The following is a 26,482-nucleotide window of genomic DNA, read 5'->3' on the forward strand; positions in this document are numbered from 1 at the left end:
AGCCACCCTATTCTCTGTTGTCCCCTTCTTCTTTTGCACTCAGTCGCTCCCAGCATTAGGCTCTTCTCCAGGGAGTGCTTCCTTCTCATGAGGCGGCCAAAATATTTGAGTTTCATCTTCAGGATCTGGCCTTCTAAAGAACAGTCAGGGCTGATCTCCTCTAGGACTGACTGGTTAGTTCACCTTATCTGCATCATCTATATTCAGTATACTGGGTGGCTTTCATGCTTAACCTAGCTTGTTGAAAGCATTAGGTGATACGGAACTTTGTTAGTACACTTTCTTCCCCAGAAATCATTGAGCAATCATTTCACAAATAAACATAGTGATAATTCCTACATGCAGGGATGACTAATTCCCCAAATTAGTTTGCCCTGGTTCCATGAGACTCCCTGCATATTTACCTTTAACAACAGAGTATATAAAAAGATGTCACTGGAAAGATGAAACAGTTGGTGACAGTCTGTAAGAAAAGAACATCCACAACAGGAAGGACATCCAGACGGTGCATTGGAAAGATATCAAGACAGAGACAAAGAAGCAAGGATCATGTTGGGAGTGTTGATTGCCCTGTTGACGTGTCTCCTGATGTTTCGCTTCCTGAGACAACGCTGGTCACACAAGTCCTACCCTCCTGGACCCCTTCGGCTCCCCATCATCGGAAGTTTATGGCGAGTTGGGGTCAGGATTTATAAAGATACTATCATCAAGGTACGTAGTCCCATACAATTAATCTATGTAGTTAATCAAAGTCAGAATTGTTTTCAATTGTTTCCATACTGGCACACATAATTTCTTGACATACTTTGGTAGTCATCTATGTAGTCACACATACCAGGTTTGCATCTGTACAGAGATGACATAAAGGAAATTGAAGAGCTTTCAGCAAGGCGAGATGCTCTGGCCTCTCTTTCCAAGAGGATGTTTACAAATAATGTCTACATACTTGTTTCATGATCCCCACATGGGCATGCAAATTGAAGGAAGGGCACTTGCAAGGAAGGAAGGTAGCTTACCTAATCAACTGCATGAACACTGAAAAATCATCCGCTCCACCTAAGCAATATGTTGTCTTTATTGGTGGTCTGATGTGATCAGGGAACCGTGTACCTGATGGCAGGGATAGGTTGCCAAAGGACAAAGGGCTCTGAAGACCTGCTCTTCCAAATGTAGCATAGATGCATCAGGAGAAACTTCTCAAAGCCTTAAAGTGTTGATCACTATGAAAACCTTCTGATACCCTTCCATCCAGGAAAAATAGAGGAGAAGGGAACATATCCTTCTCTAAATGGAAATGCAACCATGTTAAAGAGAACAATGACGTTACTTTAATTCGCTTGTTTGCTTGTTTATTTATTTATTAATTATTTAGATTTATTGCCTACTGCTATTGGTTGCAATCATAAATGAATGAAACCACCACTTAAATTAAAAGTACTACAAACAACCATGCTCTGGCAGCGAGAAGGGGGAAAAAAGACTCTCCCCCCCCCCAGCAATCTCTCAGGGAAAAGTCCTGGGGTGCCAGCCATTCCAAATGCAAGTCAACTTGGTCTTAGTGTGGAGGGGCTACTAGATCTTCTGCACCCTGGCCTCAATCAAAGACCTGGTGGAAGAACTCCATCCTACAGGCCCTTTGGAACTGCTAAAGTGCCTGCAGGTTCCTGGGGTCTTCTAGGAGTTCATTCCACAAGGTCAAGGCCAGGCAAATCCCTGTTGGCTAGGATAGCGATCCCCAACCTGTGGGCCGCGGACCACATGTGGTCCGTCGACTAATTGGAGGTGGGCCCTGAAGGACGCCTTCTCCCCCCCCCCTGGTCCTTTATAACACACTTCGGGTGTCATTGTCTCCCATCACTCCCAGATGGGACCATCTCATTGCAGAGAAACAAGCTCAGGGTTCCCATTGATTTGTTATTGTCCTGAGTTAAAATTTCCATGAAAATAAAATGTTCCTTATGTTCATTGTTGTGGCATGTCTGTATCTTATTTTGAAGGGATGTTTAAAAATTACCATAGCGATCAGAGAGCATCAGGGCAGTGGTTGAGAGTAGAGGAGTAAACTACCCCCCCCCACCGGGCCTCAGTAAAATTGTCAAGCGTTGAGAGGTCCCCGGTGATAAAAAGGTTGGGGACCACTGGGCTAGGAGATGGTGATGAGAGCCATCTTGGTGTAGTGGCCAGGAGAGAAGACTTCTAATCTGGCAAGCCGTGTTTGATTCTGTGTTCCCCCACAGGCACCCATCTGGGTGATGTTGGGCTTGCCATAGCACTGATAAAGCTGTTCTTTTTTTTATATATAAGATTTTTATTTTTATTTTCCAGGATTAAAGATAATGAAATACATGTAATCTACATTATTAGGTAAAGGTAAAGGTATCCCCTGTGCAAGCACCGAGTCATGTCTGACCCTTGGGGTGACGCCCTCTAGCGTTTTCATGGCAGACTCAATACGGGGTGGTTTGCCAGTGCCTTCCCCAGTCATTACCGTTTACCCCCCAGCAAGCTGGGTCCTCATTTTACCGACCTCGGAAGGATGGAAGGCTGAGTCAACCTTGAGCCGGCTGCTGGGATTGAACTCCCAACCTCATGGGCAAAGCTTTCAGGCGGCTGCCTTACCACTCTGCGCCACAAGAGGCTCTTTTCTACATTGTCAGTACAGAAAAAAGAAAGGTTATGCTCTTCATTTAATACATTTAGTACCCTGTTTCAATCCCCTTTTGTATTATTTTCTTAAATAGTACCTGAACGGTAAGGGCCCCATTGTCCTTGAAAGGCCTCTTCTGTTCTTCCGTTGACTATCAGTGTCAGTTTAGCCATCTTGGCAAAGTCAGCTAGTTTATTCAGCCAGTCTTCTGTCGAGGGTAGTTCTTGCGTTTTCCATTTCTTGGCCAATTCTAGTCTTGCTGCCGTCGTCGCGTAGAAGAAGAAACTTTGTGTGTGGGTTGGGAGGCACTGCGGAGGAACACTTAATAACATAGCTTCAGCTTTCATAGTAAGACCCCACATTTTCTGCATAATAGTATGTATTTTTGCCCAGAACTTATAAACTTTTTCACATCACCACATATGAAAAAAGAGCCTATTTTATCATCACATTTCCAACATTTGTTATTACAGTTTTTGGCAATTTTGGCTATCACTTTTGGTGTTACCTACCACCTGTAAAACATTTTATACCAATTTTCTTTAAGTATTTGACTATTAGTATACTTTGGTATTCTAGACCATACTAGCTCCCATTGTTCCATTGTCACATTAGTCTCAATATTTTGCATCCATTTGATCATACAGAGTTTGAAAACCTAGTTATCCAATACAAACCACATTTACAGGGCCAAATATATAAATTGTTATTAAGGTATGAGACAGAAATGGAACTGATAAAGCTGTTCTGACTAAGCAGGAATCTCAGGGCTTTCTCAGCCTGCCCTCCCTCACAGGGTGTCTGCTGAGGGGAGAGGAAAGGGAAGGCAAATGTCAGGCACTCCTTTGAGCCTCCTTTGGATAGCGAAAAGCAGCATAGAATAACCAACTCTTCTTCTTCAGTAATATCAGGGCTCTCTCAGCCTTACCTCCCTCTCAGGGTTTCTGATGTGGGGAGAGAAAAGGGAAGGTGAATGTAAGCCACTTTGAGACTCCTTTGGGTAGAGAAAAGCAGCATACAAGAACCAACTCTTCTTCAGTAATATCAGGGCTCTCAGTCTCACCTCCCTCACCTCTATTGTGGGGAGAGAAAAGGGAAGGCAAATGTCAGCCACTCTGAGACTCCTTTGGGTAGCTAAAAGCAGCATATAAGAACCAACTCTTCTTCTTCTTCAGTACTATCAGGGCTCTCTCACCCTCACCTTCCTCATAGGTTGTCTGTTGTGGGGAGAGGAAAGGAAATGTGACTGTAAGCTGCTTTATAGTCCACTCCTTTGGGTGGAGAAAAGTGGCATATAAGAACCAACTCTTCTTCTTCTTCTTCTTCTTCTTAATGATGTTAGTCATTCAGCTGAGTCTGCCTCTTGGTGATCCTATGGCACTACTGCTGTCCTTATTTCCAATCTTGTACCACTCCTTTTAGTTGTGTAATATTCTGACCGACGTCCAAATTGATCCTATCTAACTACCGCATTCTTTGTTGGCCTGGTTTCATTTTTTTCCACTGACCAATGCTAGGATAATTGTTTCTCCATTGAGGTGGATCCCATGATATGGCTAAAGTGCATGAGCCAGAGATTTGTGATTTTTGCCAGTGATAGATCAGGTGTAATGCCCTGTAGTATTTCCTTGTTTGTGTCTTGTGTCCATGTAACCTGCAGAAGCCTTCTCCAACACAAAAGTTCAAACAAATCGATTGTTCTCTTGTCTGATTTTTTCATCATCCTACTTTCACAACCGTAAGTGGCTACTGGAAATATGATAAATCTAATTAATCTACATTTGTTAGTCAAGTTTATGTCTTTGCTTTTCCATATTCGGTTCAATCTTCTCATTGCTAAGTGACCCAGACACTTTATTTTCATACTACAATCACCCATCTCATCAATTTGTGATCCAAGAAAAATAAAATCTTATAGAGTTGGAAGAGACTTCAAGGGCCATCTAGTTCAACTTCCTACACAATGCAGAAACACACAACTACCTGCCCATCCACGGTGACCCCAGTTTCATGCCCAAGTGATCCCTCCACCAAAAATCTCCAGAATCCAGCCTGGCCTGGAGGGAAAGGTTGTCACTTGGAGGAGGGCAGGATGCTGTTTCTGTTGGCTGCAGAGGAGAGGACACACAGTAATGGGTTTAAACTTCAAGTACAACTATATAGGCTAGATATCAGGAAAAAAATTTCAGCAGTGGAATAGGCTGCCTAAGGAGGTTGTGAGCTCCCCCTCACTGGCAGTCTTCAAGCAAAGGTTGGATGCACACTTTTCTTGGATGCTTTAGGATGCTTTGGGCTGATCCTGTGTTGAGCAGGGGGTTGGACTAGATGGCCTGTATGGCCCCTTCCAACTCTATGATTCTATGAATTCACCTACCATCCCACAGTGGCGATCGTGAATTCCCAGGAGATGGAAAGAAGAGAGACAAGAGACAAACACTGGCACATCCATTCCTGCCCACCCACACACAATCTGCCTGTGTTCATACAATCAGCATTTCTGTGAGATGACAATCCAGCTCCTGCTTTAAAATGTTTGAAGAAGGAGAACCGAACACCTCCTGAGGAAGCCTTTCTAACCAATGAGGAAGCTTTCTAACCATCAGGAATTTCCTCTGGATGTTTAACCAAAAATTCTTTTGAATTAATTTCGGCCCATTGCTTCTGGTCCAACCTTCTGGGGCAACAGAAAACAACTCTGCTCTATCTTCTATGTGAAAACCTTTCAAGTATTTGAAGATCGTTATCTTAGCACCTCTCAGCCATCTCCTCTCCATGATAAATAGACCAAGCCCCCTCAACCTTTCCTCATATGCCTTGGTCTCCAAACCCCTCACTACCTTTGTAGCCCTCTTCTGGACATGCTCCAGTTTCTCTACATCTTTATTCAGTTTTGGTGCCCAAAACTGAACACAGTACTCCAAGTGAGATCTTACCAGAGGGGAGTAAATCACCTCACGTAATCTGGAAACTATACTTCTTTTAATACAGCCCCAAATCCCATTTGCCTTTTTAGCTACTGAGCCAAACTGCTGACTCATGTTCAGTGTCTGGTCTACTAAGACTTCCAGACAGCTCACCTATACTGTATCCTGATTCTGTCTTCTGATTATTATTATTATTATTAGTGTCCTCTGCAAATTTAATAAGCACCCCCTCTATTCCTTCATTCAAATCATTTATGAATATGTTGAACAACACAAGGCCCAGGACAGATCCCTGAGGCACTCAACTCATCACTCCTCTCCAAGAAGATGATGAACCATTTAGAAGCACCCTTTGGGTATGATCCATCAACAAGTTCTCGATCCACCTAACAGTAGTAGTATCCATACCACGTTTTACCAACTTGTCAATAAGAATATCATGTGGAATCTGATCAAGAGCCTTAATGAGATCAAGGTAAACTATGTCCACAGCATTCTCCTGACCTACCATATTTCAGATTCTTGAGGCAGTCAATATCTTCACCATCAATTGTTATTGTGACATTCATTCATCTTTGTATTCAACTGTTCTAGGCCTTTCGTAGTTTCTGAAAGGAGGGTAGTGTCATCAGCACTCCAAAGGTTATTTACCATTGAAAGCATCAGCACCTGGAGTTCCTGCTGGATATGCCCCAGGCATGTCATAAAATCCACGGCTACTTGCTGCAGATCCTTGTTCCTCCTCAGACACTTGTTGGGTACCGTCTGGCCTGAGAGACTCACCGCTGGGCACCGTATCAAAATTTTCTTGGCAAAATTTCGACAAGTTAGGCTGCCAAGTCTTTCCATTTACCCAGGCTTGGGACCAGCACGCTCAGGTTAGATGGCTGGGTAGCCAGCAACTACCAACAAATTAGTAGCCACAGAGCTCAAGGCCTGGCAGGAAGCATAAGGTGATAGGTGGCTTCTCTGATATCTGTTTAGCAAGAACAAATATGCCAGATCATTAATCATTTCTTATATTTTAAAGCAAAAAAAAAGTTTTAATGTCATTTAGTTGTATTTCCAAGCTGGTTTTGGCAATCTGACAGCACAGCATCAACCTTTCAAAGCTATTGAAAATCAAACTTCCCTGCATATTTAAAAACAGCAAAGGACCCTCAATAAGGGTTGTGCACTCTGGCCTGGTTCAGCCACTTGGGCAATCATCAAATCTTGAAAGTAACAGCATGCCCATTCAGAGAAGTGGGCATGGAAGTTAGATGGGGGTCCAGCCAATCAATCAACTGATCATGTATTGTTTCCATTTTGGAGAAAGTGACTCGGTCTGTAGAGCAACAGGGAAAGTGGGCTCCAGGGATGCCTAGTGATGTCAGGGGGGATCCAAACTTTAGGAAAAGGGTGCATAAGCCCTGGGGAGCTCTTGCGTAATCCCAGAATTCCCAAGGACCCTGATTGGAAAACCCTGTTCTAGGATTTGACTTGGACAGTTGAGAAGGCTGTCAAGGAAGACAAACCTCTGAAGAGATGTTGAGAATGCCCCCTCCCCAGGAAAGGGAGCAGAGACAAGGTGTGGTAAAGAATAAATCTGAGATAAGGGAAATAGGCAGAGAAGAGAGGGTCACTTGGCCAGGAGCTGACGGTCATGCAAACTAACTGAATTATTCTAATTTTGTCTCTTGTCTCTTTCCATGGAAATGGCAGCTGGCCAAACAGTATGGAAACATTTATATGGCGTGGCTGGGACCGATACCTGTTGTTGTACTGTCTGGATATGAAGCAGTGAAGGAAGGGATGATTAACCATTCAGAAGATTTTGACGAACGGCCAGTGACTCCATTCCTGAAAGCTGTAGGAAAGGAACGGGGTAAGTCCTTGGGGGAAAGGAAAGAAAATGGTTTAAGCAGAAGATTATCCCGGGCCTAGTCTGCACACAAGAGATAATGCACTTTCAATGCACTTTAGAAGTAGATTTTCCTGTTCCGCACAGGAAAATCCAGCCGCGAAAGTGCATTATCTATTGTATGCAGACTAGGCCCTGGTCCCTCCCTGTACTTACAAGGTCCAAGGCACAAAAGAGAGCAAAGGAAACACCTCAATGTTGCGGTCACTTTTAGATTTACCCATCCAGTAAGCCCGCATTAGGCCCTTTCCTCAAGCAGCTGCATTGGCTAGGGTTGAAATCCGGATCAGGTTCAAGGCTGGCTGGGAGGAGTGGTATATAAGTCCAATAATATAAGCAAGCAAGCAAATAAATAAATTAATGTTCTGGTTTTAACCTTTAAGGCCATCCACAGCCTGGGCTTCACATACCTAAGGGACCGCTTGACTGACTATACCAGGGGTAGTCAAACTGCGGCCCTCCAGATGTCCATGGACTACAATTCCCAGGAGCCCCCTGCCAGCGAATGCTGGCAGGGGCTCCTGGGAATTGTAGTCCATGGACATCTGGAGGGCCACAGTTTGACTATCCCTGGACTATACCCTCTGAAGGGCATTGGGGTCGGTCAAGGTGAACTAGCTTGAACAAGCTGGCCATCTCCGGCCCTCAAGAAGTTCTTTAAGCAAATGTTACTATCAGTTACATATTTTCATTGTGACAAGTTTATGAATTATTTGATGTTTATTGTTATTAGCAATTACGGATGCCCAGTATTTCTCTTTGTTTCCCACCTGGAGACTGGCATCCGTGCACCTCCATGGCCCATTATGCACGGAGGGGAAGGTCCGTATTCGGGGTGGAATGGCGTCGCCTAAAATCACCGATAACGCACGGCGCCGGCTGCAACCGGCCACAGATTTGGTGCAGGCCGCCGAAAAAGCCGCGTTAGTGACATGCGGAAGAAAGCGGAGCTTCTGGGCGACCAGGGCGCAATCAGAAGCGGTGCTGGGGTCGCCGCGTGTATAATCGCTTACTCTGGGTTTTGTCTCCGTTGCGTCCCGTCCCATGCGTAAGCGGTTTCCTTCACATTTGTCTTATTTATTGTTATATGTTGTTTTTGCTGCTGCTGCTGCTGGTGGTTGCAGCCAGTGTCAGAGACATATCTTGAACCAGACAGGGACTGATTCTGCATTGCATTGCAATTGTATGATGTCTAAAGAAGGGGTATATTTTCCAGCACATACCCCTATAGAAGCATTCCACTTCTTGCTTTCCAGACTGTCGACCTAAACTTGACAGCTGTAATTTCTCGTTGATTCTTCCTGCTTTTAGGTATTATATTGTCAAATGGACACACCTGGAAGCAGCAGAGGAAGTTCGGGATTGCCACCATGCGGAAGCTGGGGCTGGGGAAGAAAGGCATGGAGCCCCAAATAGAAGAGGAGGCCCATCAGCTGGTTGAGGCTTTTGCACGTGCAAAAGGTATGTGATGTTAGGAATCTGGATTGGCCACTGGTTGCAGTGGTCTACTGACATGAGCCCCAGTTTCCCTAATCCTCCTCCATTGGTGCCTTAGGTGCCATTGAGCCACAGATATGATTAGCTGGCACCGACTGTTGGCATTAAGAGTGGTGGCCTCTAATTTGGAGAAGCAGGTTGGATTTCCTACTCCTCCACATACAACCAGCTGAGTGACCTCGATCCAGTTCCAATCTTCTCAGAGCTTTGTTAGCCACACCTAAATCACAGGGTATGTGTGGTGGGAAGAGGAAAGGAAAGATGTTTCATGCAATCATGGGGTTTGAAGGTGCCAAGCAGGCCATCTAGTCCAACCTCCTGCTCAATGCATAGTCAGCCTAAAGCATCCATGATAAGTATCTGTCCATCGGCTGCTTAAAGACTACCAGTGAGGGGGAGTTGGCCACCTCCTTATGCAACTGTTTCCACTACTGAACTAATCTGAATTTCCTCCTGATACCTAGCTGGCACAGTTGCACATATAGTTTGAAGCCATTTCTGGGGGTCCTTTCCTCTGCTGCCCTAATCCAAGTGATACTTGGATTACTTAAAGAGCCACTTTGGGACACCTTTGGGTAGGAAAGGCAGGGTATAAAAACAGCTCATTTCTTCTTCTCTCCATTCAATAGCAACAATAACAGGCCAAGATCCAATTTTCCCATTTGGGGAATGTGAAACCCCATCAAAAGTGCTCATAAACATCAATTATATTTGTGTGCTTTCCAACCAACTCTTTCGCCGTTCATTGATATTTGGTCATAAAGTAGGCAGAAAAGGAACAACAAAAAAGTTCAGACTCTAATCCACCCTTTCTCAAAGTTTTTACCATTGAGAAACCCCTGAAACATTCTTGAGGCTTAAAAAAAATCGAGCGGTGGTATGATCATGGAGAATAAGGGAAGCTTAACTGTGTACATGCCCAACTAAAAGAAGGTCACCATACATTGAACAGGAGTCAGCAGTGTGACTCAGTGGCTAAAAAGGCAAATGGGATTTTGGGCTGTATCAAATGGAGTATCGTGTCAAGATCACAGGAGGTGATGGTACCGCTTTACTCTGCTCTGGTTTGGCCTTACTTGGAGTCCTGTGTTCAGTTTTGGGCACCCCAGTTAAAGAGGGATGGTGACAAACTGGAACATGTCCAGAGGAGGGCAACAAAGATGGTGAGGGGTTTGGAGACCAAGACGTATGAAGAAAGGTTGGGGGAGCTTGGTCTGTTTAGCCTGGAGAGGAGACGACTGAGAGGGGATCTGATAACCATCTTCAAGTATTTAAAAGGGTATCATACGGAGGATGGAGCAGAATTGTTCTCTCTCGTCCCAGAGGGACAGGCAAGAACAAATGGGATGAAATTAATTCAAAAGAAATTCCATCTAAACATCCGGAAGAAGTTCCTGACAGTTAGAGCGGTTTCTCAGTGGAACAGGCTTCCTCGGGAGGTGGGGGGCTCTCCATCTTTGGAAATTTTTAAACAGAGGCTAGATAGCCATCTGAGGGAGAGGCTGATTCTGTGAAGGCAAAGGGGTGGCAGGTTACAGTAGATGAACGATTGGGATGTGAGTACATTTTCTGAGTACATTTTCATGTTGGGAACTAAACCCTGAATACCCAATATGGATGTATATTTGGATAGTGGCAAATTGAAATGACGTCAAAAATTTGAAGAAAGTTTTTATGCCCCACTTCTCACTCCACAAAGGAGTGCCAAAGCACCTTACAAAAGCTTCCTCTCCCATAACAGACACCTTGTGGGAAAGGTGGGGCAGAGTGGGCTGTGAGAAGATACCTCTGGGAGAACTGTGCTTTAGAGAGCTTTAAGAGAACTGTGACCACCCATCTGGCTATGTGGAGGAATGGGGAATCAAACCTGGTGCTCCTGATGAGAGGACTCTATGCTTAACCATTACACCATGCTGGCTCTCAAGCATTGGTGCTTAGGCAATGAGATCTGGCTGATAAGCATACATGTTGCAAAAGTTCACAAGTTACGTGGGAGGTTAGTTAATTAGCAGGACTGCATGCACCTGTTTTGTCCCTCGCTGGGTGCTTTTTCCGCCAAACTTTGAATGATTAATGTATACTTGTAGAATATTAGTTTAACTAGGGGCAAAGCCCGTTGTATCCAAGAATACAACGGGCGCTAGAGCTTGGCAGTGGGAAGAGGAAGGGGAGGAGTGGTCCGGTCTGTAAGGGCATGGGGTTGAATGTGTGTGTTGTGTGGGAGGTTGTGGTGGCATGGTGGCAAATGAGGGCATGGGTGTGGAGATATGGGTGTCAAGAACCTGTGGTGTGGAATGTTCATTGAGTGTGGGAGAGGACTGACCTTTGGGAATTGTGGCATAGTGGTTACAGATGAGCTTTCCAGAGCCACGTCCTCAGATATGTGAAGGGAAAATCAGACTGGAGACTCTTCTTAGGGGAAGATTACATGGCAACCAATTCCTCCCAGTTCTGCGTCATTTCCCTTCTTGTGTGAATTAGGCCACATTCACCAAAATGCCCCTCTACCCCTAATACACATAGGGTAGTCACAGTACACAGGTGTCCACCCTGTTCCTTCTGTCTCCCATGTTTTCACTGTTGGTAAAATGTTATGTGCCCACATGCTTCTTTCATGGTTGCGCCTTAGAAGAACGGATTTTTGTACCCTATTGCTTACTACCCAAAGGAGTCTCAAAGCGGTTTACAAACACCTTTTCCATTCGTCTCTCCACAATAGTCAACCTGTGAGGTATGTGGGGTTGTGAGAGATCTGAGAGAAATGGGAATGGGCCGCAGTGACCCAGCAGGCCTCAGGTCTCTCAAAGCATTTCCCAATCATCTTCCCTTTCTCTCCCCATAGCAGATTCCACATGAGGGAGGTGGGGTAGCGAGCCTCACAGGGAAGCTGGCAACCCTAAGAGGAAGACTCTCCATGCACAGCAGTCTTGACCTTAGTAAGGTTTTTTATACTGTTTTTTTATTTGCCAGGCCAAGGTTATTTGCCAGGCCAATAAGTCATTCAGTTACAATGTGTCTCCAGACATTTACTTGTTCTCTATTTACAGTTTCAGGCTGTAAATATTTATTTAGATATTCCTGCACTTTCCAGACTCACAGGACTGATGCTGGTCTGCCTGTCTGCGCCCCAGAATACAAATAGTTGCTGGTAAGGGCTGGCCATAACCCATAGGCCAGGAGGGACACTCCTGCAGCACTCCCTCCCAACTGCAGGCAAAAATGGCTCATTTGAAGGCTGGAATCTGAGGCATTGTATGATTTTGAAGTCCCACCTCCAAACCTCCAGGAATATTTCCAACCCAGGGGTAGCCAATCTCCAGTTGGGGCCTGGAGAACTCCTAGAATTACAGCTCACCTGCAGAGTATAAAGATCAGCTCCCCAGGCAGAAAAGGCTACTTTGGACAGGGTTGTGGTAGAGAAGAAACATTTAAGGCTTCCCACACTGGTTGTTGTTGAATTGTCAACAATTGAGGCTTAATGCACAGGGTTGTTGTGCAGATGAAACAGGAGACAAAAGAGCCAGTTTCCTTTGCAGAATAACGCTGTGCAGTGGCCTCAAACCTGCAGAGAGTTGCAAAGAAGAAAGACACATGGCTTGGCTGTGTCTAACCTCCGGGTAGAGCAGTATTTTAAGTGAGAAGGGGCTTTTCTGTGGCCTCCCTGTCAGGCAACTGTTTGGCAGAAGGGGAAAGCCCCCCCCCCTCAAAAGGAAGGCCCTCAGGCTCCCCTGCGTTGCTCTTGGAAACGCCTCCTTCCCTCAGTCAGGGGCTGTTAGAGGCTCCTTCGCAGCAGGCCTGGAGGGGGAAGGGGAGCACTCTGCAGCCTCCTGCCAGCTCTGTCAGGGTTCTGAGGCAATTTGCAGTTGGACATGACAGTTAGGACAGCCCTGGGGCAAAAAGGGCTGGTGCATCCTGTCCAAGCTTCTGTTCTCATCCCCCTTGGCAGCCCTTCTGACCTCCTCTCCCTGCAGTGGTCAGGAGCAGACTGGCAGCCAGACTGCGCTGGGTGAATGGAATTTTGGTCTGTCCTGGTGAGGGACCAATAGGAAGGTGCTTTGCGCGCCTCCCCATTGGCTGCTTGGCCTTGGATGGACACTCGGAGGGCCCAATCAAGAGCCGCTTTGCGGCTCCTGATTGAGCCCTCTGAGTTTTTATCCTGGACAGGGACTGCCCTAACTCCTCCCCAGGTGGCCTTACTCTTTTATTTAATAGGAGCGGTTAAAGATGCTTCTTTAGTGAGCTATCTTGTTAAAAAAATGTTGACTTTGTTGTTTTATTTCCTTTCAGAAACACCCTACATCAGGGTAGCCAACCTGTGGTACTCCAGATGTTTGTGGACTACAATTCCCATGAGCCCCTGCCAGCAAATGCTGGCAGGGGCTCATGGGAATTGTAGTCAATGAACATCTGGAGGACCACAGGTTGGCTACCCCCGCCCTACATGATACTCCAGAAATGTCAGGGTTACCATAAAATTACTTTCCAAAATGTTGGGAGCATTTTGGCTTTGAGGAGCTTTCTGGATGGTGGGGAAGGGAGGACAGCTAGATGATGACCTGTAGTGGCAGCCAACCTAGCTTCAGGATCCTAATGTTCCCCCCAGGAAACATAGTAGCAACAGTGGAGAATGTTGCTGCATCTCTAATGTTACTGGGTCCCTATAAAATTTAGCATTTCTGCTTCCAGTGACTGGTACAATTGACGGCAAGATTCCAGATTTATTGCGACTGTTCTCAAAGTCATTTCTTTGGGATCCCCTACTCAGTCTTGTGCTGTGCTAAAGTATGTTTGTGAACATTCTCTTGGTGCTGGTAGTGGCTCTCTGTACCATGTAGACCAACCCCCACCATTTTGGACATGGGACTTTAAAAGGAGAACCAGAGAAAAGCCAACAGTTGTCAAGCATCTTTTCACCCAGGGGTGCACAAAGCAGCAAACTGTCCCCATGGTGAACAGACTATCGGCAGCAGGAGACAAAGGGACAAGGCCTCAGATCTGGGGAGGGAAGCTGGGAGTTCTGACCCACCATGCGAAGTGCTCATAAAAGAGGGAGAATATTTTGCAACCAATTTTATTTGCAGGGCAGCCCTTTGACCCTACAATGGCCATCTCTAATTCCATCTGCAATATGATCTGTGCGGTGGCATTTGGACACCGGTTTCCTGTTGAAGATAAAGAATTCATCAAGTTGATGGAAGCTACTGAAGTTTTGCTTAGATTTATAAGTAGTTTAAGTCATGTGGTAAGTGATTTTCTTTCCTAATAGGACAGACAAGGATCTTTTAGATTTTTTTTCTTGACATCTTTAAAATCAACCCTTTAAGATGACTAGGGATACAGAAGAATTTGGTTGCCTCTACATTTTTGGTTTGAATAGGTTCTTTCAATATGAGATTCTGAAGCAATATGAGAAGACTTTACATTTGGATAACGAACAACTGAACAAACATCAGCGTGGATGCCGTGTCTTTAGGGTGTTGCTGGTTGATCATTCTTTTGTCATATTGATTTTCCATATTGACTAGATGATATATCTTGTTTAAATCTAGATTTATTTTACCTATATGAGCCATAAAGAACTATTGAGAAATATTATCTGATATGAACAGGAAAATTTTTATTGTGCCACAATTCAAGAATAGCAGAGAAATCATAAAGACAGACGATTACAAACCAATACGATGTATCTCTATCCATACTAGATGTAGTCTCATCACTTCTAGCCAATCAAATAAATATCTCCTAGATTCCAAAGTAATTTTATTCTAAATTACCTGGAGCCTGTTTCAAGGATTCACCCCAGTAAAGAAGGAGGAGGAGGAGGAGGGAGAGGAGAAATAAATATGAGCTAAATTCTGTTTCCTTCAAAAATCAACAAACCAAAGGTTGAAAGAATTATGCAGATATTAACTGTCCATAATTAGGTGAATTTTTCAAAATACAGGTGGAGTCTAGTAGCAATTTAAAGAACAGAATGTATGCAAATCTAAGCCTTCATGAGACAAATCTCAAAGTCTCACTTGCATGAACTGTACATCCATTATCCAACAAACTGGGAGCCAGCTTTGGTGTAGTGGTTAGGAGTGCAGACTTCTAATCTGGCATGCCAGGTTCGATTCTGCGCTCCCCCACATGCAACCAGCTGGGTGACCTTGGGCTCGCCACGGCACTGATAAAACTGTTCAGACCGGGCAGTGATATCAGCGCTCTCTCAGCCTCACCCACCCCACAGGGTGTCTGTTGTGGGGAGAGGAATGGGAAGGCGACTGTAAGCCGCTTTGAGCCTCCTTCGGGTAGGGAAAAGCGGCATATAAGAACCAACTCTTCTTCTTCTTCTAATTCATATTCAACCCATGATTCAGATATAATGGCCTGTATTCTGTTCTCAAGAGTCCTTGTGCTCTGTTTGAATGTTTTGCTCACCTGAAATCATTATTACAAAGCTGAAGATGTTTCACAATGAAACTGTTAACTGACAGTCTAGTCTTGTTCTGATTATATTAAAGACTCTAAAGTCAAGAGTTTCCCTTTGTGTTTAATGTTAATATCCAGTAAGACACAGGAATTCTTCTGTTAACTATAAGATTAATGGAGCCACAAATTTTCCCGTGGTTGTATACATCCACCTGTATGTTATCTTGATTTGCTTTCATCTCCTTGTAGTTCTATGAACTTTTCCCATGGATCATGAAACGCCTCCCAGGGCCTCACAAGAAGGCCTTAGCAAGTGCAGAGACTGTGCTTTCATTTGCAAGGAAGGAGGTAGAAAAGCATAAGAAGTATCATGCTGTCCATGAGCCACAAGATTTCATTGATTTCTATCTATTTCAGATGAAGAAAGTAAGTATACACTTTCTATATGAAATCAGGTACCGTCAATAAAAAGTAAAATGATGATAGTAAATACAAACGGGAAATCCACCTGGCCTCAACTAGGGCCAGTATCTTTTCAGCCTTGGCCGCTGCCTTGTGGAATCAGCTCCCAGAAGAGCTAAGGGCCCTCACAGAGCTGTATAATTTCCGCAGGGCCTGCAAGATGGAGCTCTTCCACTGGGCATTTGGTTGAGGACGGATGAGGATTGACCGAAGTTCGATCAGGGGTCCCACCCTAGCTGATCATCTCTGTCATATATAAAAACTAATGCTGATTGTCTATAGTAAATGATGTTGGGTTATAGTTTGTTCTGCTAACTTATAGTTTGTTCTACCATCTTGTGGGTTCTTATGTGTACTACCATTGTTTTAATGGGGTTTTTTTAGTGGGGAAATTGTTATGGTTTTGTTTCCCGCCATGAGGCAACACAGTCGTGAGGGGTAGGATAAAAATAAATGAATGAATGAATGAATGAATGAATGAATGAATGAATGAATAAATAAATAAATAAATAAATAAATAAATAAATAAATAAATAAATAGTTTGAAAACCATAGAGCTCTTTCACTGCATAAGCTTCAGGGTCACAAAACCGAACGGTTTTCCAGCTCATAAATATTTAACACATTTGTATCATACTGATGTGAGCCTCTTGTGGCGCAGAGTGGTAAGGCAGCTGTCTGAAAGCTTTGCCTATGAGGTTGGGAGTTCGATCCCAGCAGCCGGCTCAAGGTCAACTCAGCCTTCCATCCTTCCGAGGTCGGTGAAATGAGTACCCAGCTTGCTGGGGGGTAAACGGTAATGACTGGGGAAGGCACTGGCAAACCACCCCGTATTGAGTCTGCCATGAAAACGCTAGAGGGCGTCACCCCAAGGGTCAGACATGACTCGGTGCTTGCACAGGGGATACCTTTACCTTATCATACTGATGTAGGGTTGGTGAAGAGGGAACTGATTCATCTGCAAGGGCAGGTTTTTCCAAGTATGGTCTTCAGATTGCTAAGCAACCCAAAACGAAAGGGAGGAAAACATCATATCAAACATGAAAAGCACTAAATACAGAACAGTTCGGTTCCTTATACTATTTGTTCTTTTTGCTGTAAAAGCACAGCTGACTTAGGGCAACTCCTTAGGGTGTTGAAGAACTAGAGATGTTTAGAGATGTTTGCCATTCATTGGCTCCACATCATGACCTTGGTATATCTTGGTGGTCTCCCATCCAAGCACTAGTCAGGGAGGACTCTACTCAGCTCCAGTATCTGGTAAGATCAGGCTAAGCTGGGCTATCCAGCTGAGGATATGATACAAATAATAAATGTATTATTATCACATGGGCATAGAATTGGGGTCACTGTGGGTATATGTGATTTCAAAACTTACAGTGCAGAGTCCCAGGCAGTAGGAGCAGAGCTGAAGTTAGTCCTTATTGAAGGCAGATTAGAGGACCAAGCATCATCAGTAGGCACTCACAGAACCAGGACTTGTCAAAGATGGGGTACAAAGGGGGGAAAACACATATAACAGCTCAGGCCCCAACCCACAGTAATGCATGGGGAAACCTGTTCCCAGGAAATAAGTGTTTGATCCAATAGGGTATGAAAAGTAGAGCCAGTTAGTCTGGCTAAATAGCAGGCAAGACTAGAATCATAGAATCATAGAGTTGGAAGGGGCCATACAGGCCATCTAGTCCAACCTCCTGCTCAACGCAGGGTCAGCCCAAAGTAGACTACATCTGTGTACGGATATTTATGACACTGGAGATCCCTACCAACTCTGTGATTCTATGATTCTATACTTCTATGTGTAGAACTATATTGTAATGTTATGTTGTTGACAATCAATGACTTTGTTAACATTATTATTTTACTATTATACCTATCAATATATTGTTTATAAGAGCCTCTTGTGGCGCAGAGTGGTAAGGCAGCAGACATGCTGTCTGAAAACCCTCCCCATGAGGCTGGGAATTCAATCCCAGCAGCTCAAGGTTGACTCAGCCTTCCATCCTTCCGAGGTCGGTAAAACGAGTACCCAGCTTGCTGGGGGGTAAACGGTAATGACTGGGGAAGGCACTGGCAAACCACCCCATATTGAGTCTGCCAAGAAAACGCCAGAGGGTGTCACCCCAAGGGTCAGACATGACCCGGTGCTTGCACAGGGGATACCTTTACCTTTTTACCTATATTGTTTATATAATATAAACTCCGCTGAGTTGCTTCACTAGTTAGGATGGTATATAAATCAAATAAATAAATATTGTATAAATGTGGTTTATATTATGTAGGTGGTTTATATTATGTTTGTTTATTTATTATCAATGAATATATTAATTTTGCCCTGACTTGGATAACTCAGTCCATACTTGCCTTCTATAAGCTTCTGTATGTTACTTCTTATGTTTGTGTCACGTGTCTCCAAAGTCTCTAAAAAGCCTTACATATTGCTAAAAGAAGAAAAAGATTTGTCTAATCCAATCAAAACAGAATATAGTCTCTGAAAAATTACAGTATAAAGTATGAACATCTATCCCTTTAATTCATTAACTATGACATTTTCTTAAAGGCAATAGAAAGACACAATGGGTCTTGCATGTTCTACAGAAAGAATGTTCCCTAGGCTGTGAATATTTTGTTAATCAATTAACAGATAATTGAATTCAGTCAGATTTTATTTCTTCTGATGCTTCCTCAGTACATTTTGTAGAGTCTTTTCTCCATGGCTTCAGAGTCAAAAAGTTTAGGATTTTTTGAAAATGCAATCTCACTTTCTTTCCATCAATAACAGAGCAAGAATGACCCCACCTCTACTTACAATGAGGACAATCTGGCTCAGTGTATCTTTGACCTCTTTATCGCAGGAACAGAAACAACCACCTTGACATTGCGATGGGCATTGCTCCTCATGGCAAATCACCCAGACATCCAAGGTAAGAAGGGCTTCGGTACTGACTCAAACAAAGGCCACCTTTATGTCCCCAGGTTGTAATTTTTTTAAGTTTCCATATCAGATAGCTAATTAACTGTTCAAGGTCCATGGTAAGCAGAGTGAGCAATCAATATCACTTGGAAAAAAAACAGGAATTCTAAGTACATTTCACTGGAAAGTTTATTATTGCAGTTTTAGAAAGATTTGAACTGCAATAAAGATGTTCAATATCCATTTGAGAAAGTCTGCCATAATAGTTAACATACTGAGCTTGATTTGGGAATTAGATCCATGTTCAAATCCACATTCATCAAGATTTCACTGGTTGCCTTTGGGCCAGTCACCCTCTCTAACTGAACATAAAATCGATGAAAGGTAAAGTATAGATACTACTCTGAGCTTTTTGAAAGAAAGGCAGGTTAAACTTGTGCTAAACGAAGAAACAGATAACATATACTGTAAGAGTTAATATCGGTTTCATTTCATTTATTCAAGGGAGTCTACATAGTGAATCAAGTATAGTTTTTAGATTTGGAGACAGGGTGTCATCAGAGGCACATGCACCAATTTATGAAATCTCACATTGTTTGGTGGGAAAAAAGATGAATTCTTATCCGTTTTTTGCGGACAAAGTCTTGTCTCTCCACCATGACCTTACTGCCACAAGTTGATACTGAAGGTGAACTGGAAGCTCTGTGGGGGATGATGTTTATGGCTTCAGGTGGCATTCATTGGCCAAGGTGGACAAATTATTATGGTCAGTGAGGGCGACCACTTTCCCCTTCGAAAACAACAAATAGGAGGTCCCTTGAGGGAGATTGTGAACCTCTCCCTTTCATCAGAAGAGTTCCCTGAAGGGCTCAAGGTGGCAGTGATTCACTCTCTTCTGAAAATGTAATTGCTAGATCCAGCTACAACCCGGTATTGCATCTCGCTTTACTGAGGAATGTGGTGGAGATGGCCTCCAAGAACATCTCCTACTGTTTTTGGAAGATACTTCAGATTTGGACCCATACCAGTCTGGCTTCCATCCTGGCCATGGGGTGAAGACCAGGGGATTTGAACAATTCCTACCGCAGCCTCCACATCCCACATGTCACTATTGCCTACATGACCCCCCCCCCCTTGCTGGTCATCAGGCAGTGGCCTCTTAATGGGCCAGTCTCTGTCAAATGATGGAGCAGAAGGCTGCTTTGGTGCATGGACTCTGAGAGTGGGTCATTAGAGCCTACCACAATCAGGAAACTGGCTCAAGTCCCCCATCCACTCCTAGAATCTAAAGTTATTTTTGGTGGCAACCTGATTTTATGCCATTGTTGTTGAAAAACAATTTTAATTCCCTTCATTCTCTTTTGGATAGTTACTTGTTGGTCAACTATCTGACTCGTTTCGATATGTTCAGTTTTCCCTGGAAGAATTCTTTCCACAGGCTGTGAACTATCTATACAACAGACTCAGGACTCAAAACACTTTTATTTGTATACCCTACAAAAGCCACAAATGATCCGTTTCTCATGTTCTACTAATGTAATGGATACGTCATAGGGACCGTCTTGGGTTAAAGGATTCCAATTCCCTTTACATTTGTTTGTTTCTTTTCATAGCTAAAGACCCGAGCTAAAAGTAAAGGTAAAGGTAAAGGTATCCCCTGTGCAAGCACAGAGTCATGTCTGACCCTTGGGGTGACGCCCTCCAGCGTTTTCATGGCAGACTCAATACGGGGTGGTTTGCCAGTGCCTTCCCCAGTCATGACCGTTTACCCCCCAGCAAGCTGGGTACTCATTTTACCGACCTCGGAAGGATGGAAGGCTGAGTCAACCTTGAGCCAGCTGCTGGGATTGAACTCCCAGCCTTATGGGCAAAGCTTTCAGACGGCTGCCTTACCACTCTGTGCCACAAGAGGCTCTGAGCTAAAAGTACATTCCAATATTTTGAATATGTGATATTGAATAGTTTCGTTGATTTAGGAATGAGGTACAGGAAAATGCAGTGCCCATATTAAAGTTTTTTTTTAACTGTTTTCCTCAGAAAAAGTACACAAGGAGATGGAAGATGTTTTAGGTTCCTCACAATTATTCCCATACGAAGATCGGAAGAAACTGCCCTACACGAATGCTGTGATACATGAGATCCAGCGTTTCCAGTATATCTTATTATTTGGGCTCCCCAGACAATGTAGAAAAGATGTGAACATGTGTGGCTTCTTTATACCAAAGGTACAAGATATTCCTGTGGATCATTAGTGATAGCTTTGAAAGACGTAAACAAAACAAGAAGGGTAGTTTTTTTTCCCCCTTTCTTTTTTGCCTTAAGGAGTCTCAAAGTCGATTGCAATCTCATGTACAGGAGCTTCCTGTGTAGTTGAATGCTGAAATCATAGAGTTGGAAGGGACCTCCAGGATTATGTAGACCAACCCCCTGCAGAATGAAGGAAAACCACAACTACCTGCCCACCACTGTGACCTCAATTCCATGCCCAGATGATGAATTCCTATGAAGATAGGTTGAGGGACTTGGGAATGTTCAGCCTGGAGAAAAGGAGGTTGAGAGGGGACATGATAGCCCTCTTCAAGTATTTGAAAGGTTGTCACTTGGAGGAGGGCAGGATGCTGTTTCTGCTGGCTGCAGAGGAGAGGACACGCAGTAATGGGTTTAAACTTCAAGTACAACGATATAGGCTAGATGTCAGGAAAAAGTTTTTCACAGTCAGAGTAGTTCAGCAGTGGAATAGGCTGCCTAAGGAGGTGGTGAGCTCCCCCTCACTGGCAGTCTTCAAGCAAAGGTTGGATACACACTTTTCTTGGATGCTTTAGGATGCTCTGGGCTGATCCTGCGTTGAGCAGGGGGTTGGACTAGATGGCCTGTGTGGCCCCTTACAACTCTATGATTCTATGATTCTATGATCCCCCCCCCAAAAAAAAAGAACAGAATCACTGGTCATTCTGGCCCGGGAGAAATTTGCCTTCTGATCTCAAAGTGGTAATCAGCCCAAGACTCAAATAGGAACACAGTGTCTCCTGCTCCCCCCCCCCACTTACCTTAGTTCACAGAACTGAGTAGTAGTTTTTGAAGGCTACACACATGACCTTATCCCCAGAATTATAAAATAATTAGTATTGTGACAGTCCCTGATTTATCAGTGCTGATCTATTTGTAACAGAGCCTCTCAATTTTATTCAGAAGTCCCCCACTGCCACTCATTTGTCCAAAATGGCTAAAATTAATAAATCACTGTAACATCAACACTCTGACATCATTTCTGAAGTGAACCCAGAAGAGATGAGAAACCACTCAAGGATTCATGAGAATCTCTATGTAGGGGGTTGGACTAGATGACCCTCGAGGTACATTCCAACTCTATGATTCTATCTTTCTATGTAACATTATACAGTTTCCACTGTAACCCAGGCCTCTTCTGCATGATGGAAAAGCTGATGAAAACTCCCTAAAAATACCGTGTTTTTTCTGATCTCTGCACAGGAGAGTGAATTTACTCCGCAAAACTGATTTTGCTTTGTATGGTGAACTGCCTCTTTGGTGCGTTAAGTGTCTTTTAAGTGTTGTTTCTAAAAGAGGCTTTTCACCGATTCATTTCTCTGCCTGTCTCAGGCACTCTATAAGTCATGCAAAGTAGCTCCTTGGTTATGCAGATTAGTGACTGCATTAGAGAACAAAGCATGTCACTGAGTTTCTAATAGAGTCTAGCAAGTGTAGTTGGCAAAACTACAGGGGCCAGGGCTATGAATTGTCCCATGCAGAAAGAATTCTAGCGTAGTTTTTCAACAGACTATATTCAATGCAGAACACCGATTGTAGTATAATAAAGCGGTCTAAACTGGTTGTTTTTTTAACTATTTTATTTGGTTCTGTGCAAAATACCTCCAAGAATGGCATAATCAGTTCAAGGGTCAACCATCAAATGACACCATGTCCTCACTATGATGCTGCTATCAATCTCCTGCCAGACATCAGATCCTGACTGGCAACTGTAGGAAACAGGAACTGCTAGTACAGGGACAATGACTAGAAAGGATCAATCTTCTGTTTTTTATGCATCCCAAAGCAACAGTTTTGTTCTTCCAGGGGGCCATTATTGTTCCAGATCTACGTTCTGTTCTTCTTGATCCTAAACAATGGGAAACTCCAGAGGAATTCAACCCAAATCATTTTTTGGACAAGGATGGAAACTTTGTAGAAAGAGAAGCATTTCTTCCATTTGGTGCAGGTAAACACAAAATGTGCTTGATAGATAGATGTTCACAGGATTCTCAGAAGTTTAAGAAGATTTTCTTCTCATACAGAATGCCTTTAGGAATAACTAAATAATCAAAACCTTATGACAAACAACTGAAATATTAGTTGTTAAATATTAAACGTAGATTGGACATAACAAGAAACTACTTTTCCTTTTTCTTTTTTTGCATAACATTCTTGAGGTCTTCTACTAAGCTGGACCACTGGGACGTAGAACAGGGGTAGTCAACCGGTGGTCCACCAGATGTCCATGGACTACAATTTGCTGGCAGGGACTCAAGGGAATTGTAGTCCATGAACATCTTGAGGATCACAGGTTGACTACCCCTGACATAGAAGATCCTTAGATCCTTAAATAATGGAGGCAGGAATAGAATGTGGGGCTTTCTGCATGTAAAGTATGTGCTTTTCCATGGAGCAATGACTCTTCCAATTTAACATGTGATAGCACTGCAGATTTTACAGTATTGGAAGAAATAGGGAATTGACTTTTTTTGAGAACATATGAGAAGGTTGTTCTCTTGAGAAGCAGCTCAGTCCCAAGATTCCCCCCAGTTGTCTATTGGCTGGGTTCTCTCCTGCCTTCCCAAGAAATGATAGCTTTGGGGGTTAAAATTAGACCCCTGGTTTCTCCAGGGAAATACTGCACAGCACTAATGAGGGCTGAGAATTTAAGGAGTTAATTCTGAGATAAGTGTGGTTTATGCTTTGTCAAAGTGGACAAATGGCTGGATCAGTGAAGGTGACCACATGCTTGTTAGATCCCTGTCCATCTTGGCTGCTCAAATTGGGAAACCGTCGGATAGGAGGTCCCTTGAGGGACACTGAGAACGTCTCCCTCTCACTGGGAGAATTCCCCGAGGGGCTTCAAGCGGCAGTGGTTTGTCCTCTGCTGAAGAAGTCATTGGATCCAAGGGACCCTGCCCGGTATAGCATCTTGTGTTCCTGGGAAGGTGGTGGAGAGGGCCACTGCAGATCAGCTCCTAACTGTTTTGGAGGAAAGTTCAGTCTATGACCCATACCAGTCTGGCTTCTGTCCTGGCTGTTGGGTGGAGATCATGCAGGTCACTTTAATGGATGATCTCTGGTGCCAGATGGACCTAGGTGTGTCGACCATCCTCATTTTATTAGATCTATCAGCCACATTTGATGTTGTCAATCATGAATTATTGTTTCACCACAGGGTTCAGGGGAATGGCCTTAAAACTGCTTACCTCCTTCCTTAAGAACTGGTCTCACTGGATTGCGGTGGGGGAGGAATTATCTAACCCCTTTTTACCAATTCCTAGCCAAATATTCACTGAGGTGATACATTCTAGACAACATTAATAGATTCCTCAATTGATGCCTTCCTTTGTTTCCTTTGCAGGGGCCCGTGTCTGTCTGGGAGAGCAGCTGGCAAGAGTTGAAATCTTCATCTTCTTTGCCAGCCTGCTGAGGGCATTCACTTTCCGGCCGCCAGAAGGAGTGAAAGAACTCAACACAGATCCGATAGTTGGTGCATCAGTACCCCCGCGCCCCTATAAGCTCTGTGCCATTCCCCGCAGCAATTAATCGTAAACTGAACAAATTGGAGTGGTTCATTTCTCTGTAGATCTTTTGCTTCATCTCAAACTGGTTCTGACCTGCTCAATTCATTCTGTGCTTGATATCTTTATGAGAGCTTAACAGATGATGCCTCGAGACAGAATTCAGGCAGGTGTGTCACTGCCAACTAATACTGTTGCCCAATAATCTTATTAGTAGTTTTGATGTCTTCTTCTAAATGCTCTGTACAGCATTCTAAAATATAAAGGGTGCCATTTATGTGTGTGTGTTACAAATAAATCTTGGTGACCCCATAAAGTCCCACCTTATGGGTCTTTGAAGGCATGACATCAGCAAAGGTAGTTTGCCACTACCTTCCTTGGCATACAAGCCCCATACTCTCTGAGTGGTCTCACATCCACCTTCTGGCCTGGCCTAGTTTCTGAATTTTCACAAGATCTGGCTGATCTGGACTATGGCAGCAGAAGAAGGGCAAACAAGCTCACTGCAAGCACAGTTTTATTTATTAGCCAAAAGGAGTGCCAGTGAATTATTACATTTTATCCAATACTTCAAAACTCAAATCTCAGTATTAGTATTAATACATTTTCATACGAATTGGTGCATCAGTATCGGTTGATGTCGTTGACTTGGATTTTAGTAAAGCTTTTGACAAGGTTCCCCATGATGTTCTGATGGATAAATTGAAGGACTGCAATCTGGATTTTCAGATAGTTAGGTGGATAGGGAATTGGTTAGAGAACCGCACTCAAAGAGTTGTTGTCAATGGTGTTTCATCAGACTGGAGGGAGGTGAGTAGCGGGGTACCTCAGGGCTCGGTGCTCGGTCCGGTACTTTTTAACATATTTATTAATGATCTAGATGAGGGGGTGGAGGGACTATTCATCAAGTTTGCAGACAACACCAAATTGGCAGTCTTCAAGCAAAAGGTTGGATGCACACTTTTCTTGGATGCTTTAGGATGCTTAGGGCTCTTATTATTCCCACCCCTGCTATCAGAGTGGCAGGGAGGATGGGGAGGAGATCTAACCTACTAGGTCTGGGGGGGTGGATACTGACTCTCATTCGCTGGCCCCAGCCTCAATCAAAAACCTGGCGAAAGAGCTCTGTCTTGCAGGCCCTGCAGAAAGCTGGTAAATCCCGCAGGGCCTGCAGCTCACCCGGGAGCTCATTCCAGCAGACAGGGGCCAGGACCGAAAAGTCCCTGGCCCTGGTCGAGGCCAGGTGCGCTTCTCTAGGGCCGGGAATGACCAGGAGATTCTCCCCCGCAGAGCGTAGAGCCCTGCAGGGAGCAAAGGACTTTAGGCAGTCCCTCGGGTATGTGGGTCCCAACCTGCGTATCCAGCACAAGGCTGTGGTTTGTATCCTCGTGCCGGCAAGGCGGTGCATCAGTAGGTTGTGATCCATGATGTCAAAGGCCGCTGACAGGTCCAAAAGGACTAGCATGGCTGACCCGCCTCTATCCAACTGGTGATGGAGATCATCTAAAAGGGCAACCAACACCATCTCTACCCCATGGCCAGGACAGAAGCCTGACTGATATGGATCGAGTGCTGAAGTTTCCTCCAAGAACGCCAGGAGCTGGTCAGCCACAGCCTTCTCCACCACCTTGCCCATTTTAAAATGTACTGAAGCTTGATCCGGACCGTTTTGGCTTCAGACACATCCGAATCAATAGCAATTTGGCCGATTCAGATGTTTCTGAAGCCGAATCGCACATCCCTAGTAACAAGGCATTAGTTACTTTGCTATATGCAGCATGGTTGCCCTACTTACCTTTGAATGTTTTCTACCTCTGCAAAGTTTCTTAATACTTTGAAAGAGATTGTGATCTGCACATGCTTTCCAAGACTGCATTCTGCCCTAATAACACCATAATTACATCTGATGATAGGAAAGAGGTTAAGCAG

At 44.1% G+C, this 26,482-nt stretch overlaps 1 protein-coding gene across 1 annotated transcript; it reads left to right on the forward strand.

Moving 5' to 3' along the window:
• The first annotated feature begins 549 nt into the window (after window positions 1-549).
• On the forward strand, window positions 550-24,578 carry LOC143842565 (cytochrome P450 2J2-like). The gene is made up of 9 exons (XM_077347815.1): window positions 550-711; window positions 7,276-7,438; window positions 8,786-8,935; window positions 14,053-14,213; window positions 15,635-15,811; window positions 18,630-18,771; window positions 20,799-20,986; window positions 22,854-22,995; window positions 24,394-24,578. Exons 1-9 carry the CDS (start codon window positions 550-552, stop codon window positions 24,576-24,578), a joined length of 1,470 nt encoding a protein of 489 aa, XP_077203930.1.
• Window positions 24,579-26,482: the final 1,904 nt, after the last annotated feature.

This window comes from Paroedura picta, chromosome 8, assembly GCF_049243985.1.
Source record: "Paroedura picta isolate Pp20150507F chromosome 8, Ppicta_v3.0, whole genome shotgun sequence".
NCBI classification, from domain to species: domain Eukaryota; kingdom Metazoa; phylum Chordata; class Lepidosauria; order Squamata; family Gekkonidae; genus Paroedura; species Paroedura picta.

Bases quoted from the DNA above. Each gene is read 5' to 3' on its own strand.
- LOC143842565 (XM_077347815.1), top strand. From the start codon at position 550: ATGTTGGGAGTGTTGATTGCCCTGTTGACGTGTCTCCTGATGTTTCGC. The intron at 8,936-14,052 runs GTATGTGATGTT...TTTTATTTGCAG, and splicing joins GGCTTTTGCACGTGCAAAAG to GGCAGCCCTTTGACCCTACA. The intron at 14,214-15,634 runs GTAAGTGATTTT...ATCTCCTTGTAG, and splicing joins TAAGTAGTTTAAGTCATGTG to TTCTATGAACTTTTCCCATG.